This window comes from Cervus elaphus, chromosome 2 (genome assembly GCF_910594005.1).
Source record: "Cervus elaphus chromosome 2, mCerEla1.1, whole genome shotgun sequence".
Classification (NCBI taxonomy): domain Eukaryota; kingdom Metazoa; phylum Chordata; class Mammalia; order Artiodactyla; family Cervidae; genus Cervus; species Cervus elaphus.
The window spans coordinates 22,566,628-22,574,651 of NC_057816.1; the positions used below are offsets into that span (position 1 = coordinate 22,566,628).

The following is an 8,024-nucleotide window of genomic DNA, read 5'->3' on the forward strand; positions in this document are numbered from 1 at the left end:
GTGATGGCAGAGATGGCCTAGCACAGAAAGAAGGGTGTGTGTACTGGTACAGCTGAGAAACTGTTGTCTGGCTACAACTGCATGCTGCCAGCTTCCAGAGCAACAGTAGAGGCTGAAAGCATAGGCTGAGTGATATGAAATGAGGCATAAAAACTGTCCAACACAGAGAGCTTGGTGATGGCACATGAACTTAGGGCCTGGAAAAAACTGTTCAGAGCAGAGGGTAGAGGACACCACGCCTAACAAGGCAAGGCCCACATTATATGATTGGCAATGTGCTAAAAAGCTTAGAAAGGACTTTTGTTCCATTTACCTGCTATTTATTCTGAAAGTTCATCCTTGGCCCCTTACCTCATTGCTGTGCTTTGAGTTAGGCATCTTGTCTGGATTATAAGATAAAATATAGTGGCTGGAGGGGCGGCAGATCAAGTCATTGACACCCACCAGTTCGTGAGACTAATTGGTCTTTCTCAGCCCATCTGATCATGTCATCTATTCTCCTGTTCAAAATGTTCCATTGATTCACACTATATACACATTTCCTGTAAAGACATTCAGGTTTCTCCCTAGTATAATTTTGGGGTGCTCTTCTAGGTCTGATGCCCAGTTATGTCATTTACTTGTACTTTGCATTTCAGTTAAATGACCAGGTGGGCTTCTTTTGGATAAGCTATAGGCCCCCTTCAAGGGTGGAGGTTAGAGACCCATGTTTTATTCCACATTCCAACACCAACCAATTCTGTAATTGACTGGGCCTCAATTTTCCTGTCTGGAAGACACAGGTAGGAGAATTAGATCAGTGTATCCCAAACCTGGCCAAATATTTAGATCACCAGGGGAGATTTATAAGGGAAAACAAATTATAAAGACCTACTCCTGGAGATTCTGATTTATATGTCTGGATTAGAGCAGTAAGGAACGTACATTTAATAAGCACATTCTTATCTAATTCAATTGTATAGCTAGGTTTGTGAAAAACAGGATTAGATGACTTTTAGTATTGCTTCAAATCTATGGGGCCTCAAAGTGTGAACTGGGCTTCCCTAGTGGCTTAGCAGTAAAGAATCTCTCTGCAATGCAGGAGCCATGGTAGGAATTGTGGGTTTGATCCCTGGGTTGGGAAGATCCCCTGGAGGAGGAAATGGAAACCCTCTCCAGTATTCTTGCCTGGAGAATACATGGACAGAGGAGCCTGGTGGGCTACAGTCCATAGGGGCCTAAAGACTTAGCTAATAAGCAACAACAAAATGTGAATTAGCTGTCACTGAGCTCAAGAAGACTCTAAGAGATGGGATACAGGGGAATAACTTGTCATGAGAGAGGGGAGTTAGGAAAAGAGAAAAGGTTCCTTTGCTTTGCAGAAACTTTTCAGTTTAATTAGATCCCATTTGTTTATTTTTGTTTTTATTTTCATTACTCTAGGAGGTGGATTGAAATTATGTCAAAGTAATCTGCCTATGCTTTCCTCTAAGAGTTTTATAGTGTCTGGCCTTAAACATTCAGGTCTTTAATCCATTTTGAATTTATTTTTGTGTATGGTGTTAAGAAGTATTCTAATTTCATTCATTTACATGTAGCTGTCCAGTTTTCCTAGTGCAACTTATTGAAGAGATGCATTTTATTTTTAATAAATAATATTTTATTATTTACTTATTACTTTTACTAATACTTTAAATTATTTACTTATTACTATCTTTTGCCTATTTAGTCAAGTATATTCTCTTATCTTTTCCAAAAAAACGTCAGAGCCTTGAGGTAAGGATTTATACATTTAGTTATCTCCCATAGGGAAATATTAAGTGAAACTGTTAAAAATACCAGGCTTGTAGTTAAATGGACTTAGATTTCACATGACCTTTGTAACATTTAGTAAAATACTTCATTTCTAAAATGGGAGTGATAAGACTTAGTTCATAGGATTTGGGGGAGAATGAAACTAAAGTATTATATATAAAATGCTTTGACATATGGCGTGGTGGGGTCAGCATATAAGTGCTAATAGAGGAAGACTGTTGGGGATACACACACAATAAGTGCTCAATAAATGTAAGTTATTAGTTTGCATTTTACTGAGTGGATGTTAATTGGACAAATAATGTTTCTAAAATCCCAATCAAATATTATCCTGGGTATAAGCAAAAGTTCCTTATTTTAAGAGTTAATTTTTAGGGCTGTGGTCCTGGGGGAACCTCTGGCTTTCTACCAGCACCTCTAATCAGGTCCCCAGATCTCTAAACCCAGAATAAAACCGGCTCAGTCTCCTGTCACTAACTGGCACTGATTACAGGCAACCATCCGGTATCCCTTCTGAAAGATGGAAAAAAGCCTTCCGGCAAAGTCTCAATCAGATATCACGTCCCGAAAATTTTGGAGTCAGTGCAGGCTCTGATCCCCCAAATAAAACAGAGAGTTAAGGGGTAACTCTTAGTTCATTCGTTTGTGTTAGCACTACACCATTTGTCTGTCTGAACAACGGAGGGCAAGCGTTGGACTGAGAGGGACAGCGGACGGAACTGCAGGCTGAAAGAGGTGAGTGACTGAATCTGGGCTGAACTTTTCCTAAGTCCCCACCCTCGGGTGGTGAAGGCTTTGGGAAGGACCACCTCCCTTTTCTGGTCTTCCTTGGTGGCTCCGTGGTAAGAATCTGCTTGTCAATGCAGGAGATGCAGGTTCAGTCCCTGGGTCGGGAAGATCCCCTGGAGGAGGAAATGGCAACCCACTCCAGTATTCTTGCCTGGGAAACCCCATGGACAAAGAAGCCTGGCAGGCTGCAGTCCACGGGGTCACGAGGGTCGGACACGACTTAGGGACTGGGCATGCGCTCAGGCATGTCTTACCTCTAGTCTGTCCATGTTGACCGTGAGGTGGACACTGGCATGCTTGGACTGGCTCCATCCTTTCAGAGGACTCTTCCCAGAAAATGACCCCAGTTACTGTAAACCTGAGCAGACTGGAGTTGGAAGGGTATGATAAATAGACTGAAGTTTACTGAAGCAAGGATCCGGGAGATTCTTCAGTGCATCCTTGGGTCCTTTCTTCCCAGCAACAGTGGCTGTCCTGTGAGAGACGGGTTCGTCCTCCAGAGGGCGCTCCAGAGACAGACTCCCTAGAGGGTCATGGGAACAAGACCCACAGCTTCCGGAAAGACCTTTCTGCGGAAGTCCAAAATATCCAAATGAAAGTGTTAGTTGCTCAGTCGTGTTTGACTCTTTGAGCTCCCAAGGACTGCAGCCCACCAGGCTCCTCTGTCAACGGGATTCCAGAATATCCAAGTGTGCGTCTAATTCTAAAGAACTGGGAGGTGACAGGGAGGGCAGCACTGCTCTCTCTCCTTCTAAGTGACCCTTTTCTTTGTTTCCACAGAATGCCTGAAATGAGAACGGTAGCTGAGAACTCTTCTCTGACAGAGTTCATCCTCGCAGGCTTAACCAGCCAGCCAGAACTCCAGATCCCCCTCTTCTTCCTGTTTCTAGGTTTCTACGTGGTCACTGTGGTGGGGAACCTGGGCTTGATAACCCTGATTGGACTCAACTCTCACCTGCACACCCCCATGTACTTTTTCCTCTCTAACTTATCCTTCATAGATTTCTGCTATTGCACTGTTATCACTCCCAAAATGCTGATGAGTTTTGTCTCAAAGAAGAACATTATCTCCTACGCAGGGTGTATGACTCAGCTCTTCTTCTTTCTTTTCTTTGTCATCTCTGAGTCCTTCATCCTGTCAGCGATGGCATATGACCGCTATGCTGCCATCTGTAACCCACTGGTGTACATGGCCACCATGTCACCCCAGATCTATTTACTTCTTTTGTTGGGTGTCTATGTGATGGGGTTTGTTGGGGCCATGGCCCACACAGCATGCATGGTGAGACTGACCTTTTGTGCCAACAATCTTGTTGACCACTACATGTGTGACATCCTTCCCCTTCTTGAGCTCTCTTGCACCAGCACGCATGTAAATGAGCTGGTGGTTTTCATTGTTGTGGGCATTGATATTGGTGTGCCCACAGTTACCATCTTCATTTCTTATGCCCTCATCCTCTCCAGCATTCTCCATATTCGTTCCACTGAGGGCAGGTCCAAAGCATTCAGCACCTGTAGCTCCCACATTATTGCAGTTTCTCTTTTCTTTGGGTCTGGAGCATTCATGTACCTCAAACCATCTTCTCTTTTACCCATGAACCAGGGGAAAGTGTCCTCCTTGTTCTATACCATTGTGGTGCCCATGCTCAACCCTTTAATCTATAGCCTGAGGAATAAGGACGTCAAAAGTGCTCTGAAGAAAATTTTAAACAAAGTATTGTTCTCCTGAGAAGGGGGCAATATTTAGGAAAAGGACATTTTTCCTTCCATAGATGATTCAAGTTCCATTGACTACATGGAGGAAATTTGAACCCCTTCTCAACAAGTTTGTCTTTCCCCCTTTAAGAGCCCTTTAACTTAGGAAGACTGTTAAAACTAGAGGATACTCACATTTAGTGGGCCTTAAGGATCATTGGAGCTTCGCTGGTGATTCAGACGGTAAAGAATCTGCCTGCAATTCAGGAGACCTGGGTTTGATCCCTGGGTCAGGAAGATTCCCTGGAGAAGGGAATGGATACCCACTCTAGTGTTCTTGCCTGGAGAATTCCATGGACTGAGGGGCCTGGAGGGCTACAGTCCCTGGGGTTGCAAAGAGTCAACATGACTGAGTGACTAAAACTTTCATTTTTCACTTTAAAGAATTATTTAGTTAAGTTCTGTTTTATTTCTGAGAACAGATTCAGGCTTAGGTAACTTCCCCAAGGTCACTCAGCTACTCAGCAGGTGAATTGTGACTAGAATCCAAGCTCTTGCTTTTTAATACTGATTTTTTTCCATTACTGTTCACTTTCTTCCTCCCTCAGCTGCCCTAGAAGGTTTCATTTCAAGTGTGAGTTGGTCTAGGACATGAAATTCTGGTTTTGTCTACAGAAATTTCAGGCAACTTTTCAAGGGCTAATTTTAAATATCACATTTTCACATGAAGGTAGGAGGTATAACACTTTGTTGAGATGGTCTTGGCTGAATGACCAGACAGATTCTTGAAGAATTCTGCAGAGTGTGTGGGGAAGTGTGCTAGAACCCGGACAGCAGCACACACGGTACCTCCTGAGATAGCGACGTGGAGCTTTGGCCAGTTGGACTTCAGTGAATTTGGCCATGAGTGCGTGAAAGACCTCAAAGAATATGTCAGCGTTACAAAGGACAGGATTTGGGAAATATTTCACACACAATCACTTCCTTGTTTTCAAATTGTGCTTTTAAAGCAAGAGTGGAGAAATCTGCCACTCAGGGTGGTCAGCTGAGGATTTGGAGACTATTTGGGAACCATAGAAAACCTAGTGTTATCCAGTCAGCACCACACGGCAGCCAGTGACAGAGGAAATGGTCACTGACTGTTATGGTACTGCTTGCATTTTCTGTGTGACCCTTTAGGTAACTATCTGGTACCTGACTCCAAGCACTGGGAGGCATTTTCTAACGGTTCCATCATTGGGCTCCTTGGCCCCTGGTTTCTGGTTGGGTTAGGCAATGGTAGCATCAGCAGAGAAAATCAGAAGATGAGAGGAGTGTGATATTTGTAATGTTTATTGCCTAGAATTTCTTCCAGCTGGGCTACAGTGTCAGGAACTGAGTGCCCTGTTTCCTACTTGGTTACAGTAACTGCTCCCTCCTTTGTCTCTTCATGCCAAGGGGCTGCAGTTTCTCCTGGCTGTTGCTAGTCTGGGGAGCTCTATCTCCCTTTGGTGGTCTCTCCAAATCACCTTTTGTGTACACCCCTGCAAATGGTTCCCTTGTTATATTTTTCAGTTACTTTGTTTTCTGCTGGGACCCTAGCTAACACACCTCACAGTAAAGGGTGGAAGTACAGCCTAAGTTTGTACATCCACAGCCTAATGTTTCTATGTATAAGGGGTAGGGTTGCCTTTTGTTTTAAAAGAAAATTGTAGGGGGTAAATTTTTTTTTTTTTTTTTTTGTGAAGTAGCAATACATGAAATGCAGTGACAATACTTTTGATTTATAAGAGTCTCTTTAGGAAAAGTCTCTTCTATATGGAAAAATGAAATTTGAATGGATGCATAGCTTTGCCTGTTGGATTGCACAGATCAATAAGGGTGAGTTCAAATGAACGAGAGCAAAATGAGAGAACTTTATACGGCACAGAACAGATGGATGGACAGTATGGAAGCTGGGTGACTGGGATAGGTGAGAGGAAGAGAGTAGCATAAAGACCTAGAAAAAGCAGAGACTAGGGAACTGGAAGGTAGAATCAAATTTAGACCTTAGCTTTTACTCAGTAGCTATGTGATCTTCTCCAAGTTACTTGATGACTCTGAGCAAACATTTTCACAGGATTATTCAGAGAATTAAATGGCAAGTGCTCAGCAAATTTCATCTCCATTCTTGCTAGATCCTCTTCTCCTAGCATCAGCACTTCCACTAATTTATTGTGTGACCTTGAGATATTTGCTCTATCTTTCTGGGCTCATGCTTGCTTATGTGAAAAATGATTATGCTAGATCACATTATTTCTACATTCTATTTATTTGTATATTAAATGCATAGTACAGGTTCATGATGTTTAATATTATTACTAAAAAATGATCAGTGAAAGGACGTCTGGTCCTTTCTGGTCTTTTTGTAGCCTCCCATGGGGACATCACTGTTGCTTGTTAATTGTATGTATTTTTGACAGTCTTTGCACATATATACACACAATGTTGTCCTTATTTTAAGAGTCTATGAGCAGTTTCTTTAAACAGATGAAAATTAATTAGAAGAGGAGGGAATAAAGAATTCTTATTGGATAGATGAATAAAAAAGCAGAAAAGATGTATGTGAAGGGTCATGGGTAGCCAAAAAGAGGGAGAGAGAAAGGAACACTGTGAAAGCCAGAAACACCATCTCTAGCTACAAAAGTTTGTTTCTCAAAACAGAGCTCACAGCCAGAATTTTTTTTTCTTATCTCTTGCCTTCAATTTTGTTTTTTATAATTGTGCAAAATTCTGCCATATGGATGTATTATAACCAATGAACATTTTTCTACTGCTGTATGTTATTTTCATATTTCCAAATCATAAGTGATGCTTAACAACAGTCAATAAATCTGAGTCTCCCCATTAAAATATATTCCTAAACAAGGAATTAATGAATTACACAAGATTCTTGAATTTTATTGCAAAATCCCTTCTTGAAAATGCAATCTCAAGCTGCACTCTCACTAGCAGCATACACACATCTGGACTGTGCACTTTGGCCAAACTCTGTACTGGTAAGGGTGGCATTCATGAAGACTTGTCACCTTTAATTTTGGTGGTGGTGGTGTTTGTGTTATTGTCTCTTCCTTCTATATCTTTTCTTCCCTCTACTTCATAAACTATTTGTGGTGCCTGGATGGGTAAGAATAGAGGGAGCAAATTGAAAATATTTTTTCTTTCCTTTTCCTTCCTTATACACTATTTTAATTTCTTAAGTAGCTCTTTGTTGGCTTAATTGTATTACTGGTAATCATTTTAATTCTAGGACAGGAAGGTGCTCTGGAGCCTTCCAGTCTGTGACTATCTACTGTGAGGTGTCTTTCTGGAATACCTTTCTCCTGCCCCAGTTCATTTCTGTGCCTCTGCTCATGATGCTTGCAATGTAAAGTCCTTGTCACTTTCTTTTCTGTATCTATCCCTACCACAAATTAGACTGTGTAGTTTTGTGTGGGCAGAGTTCTTGGTGTCTGTTTTGAGACATTCCCCACACCAAGCACAGTGCCCGGCACATGCACAGTGGAGATTAAACAAATCTATGTTGGATGCGAGATTGGGCCATCTAGCAGTTTTAGCAGCTGACTTACCAAAGGGGTTTCCCTGTTCTGTCTTCTGGCAACACATCTCTTCCAGCAACCGGATAAACACATGCTCAGTCCCTGATAGCCCATCAGTGATGCCTTGATTATATTGCTGCTCAGTTGCTTAGTCATGTCAGACTCTTTGCAGCCTTATGGACTATAGAC

General features: G+C 42.1%; 1 protein-coding gene across 2 annotated transcripts; it reads left to right on the forward strand.

The window, feature by feature from the left end:
• The first annotated feature begins 1,013 nt into the window (after window positions 1-1,013).
• Window positions 1,014-4,328, forward strand: LOC122704941 (olfactory receptor 145). 2 transcript variants are annotated; one of them, XM_043920085.1, is made up of 2 exons: window positions 1,014-1,028; window positions 3,392-4,312. In XM_043920085.1, exons 1-2 carry the CDS (start codon window positions 1,014-1,016, stop codon window positions 4,310-4,312), a joined length of 936 nt encoding a protein of 311 aa, XP_043776020.1. The 2 variants fall into 2 exon arrangements, with proteins under 2 accessions (XP_043776020.1, XP_043776011.1); XM_043920076.1 differs by lacking the exon at window positions 1,014-1,028 and having other exon boundaries at window positions 3,315-4,328.
• The last annotated feature ends 3,696 nt before the right edge of the window (window positions 4,329-8,024 follow it).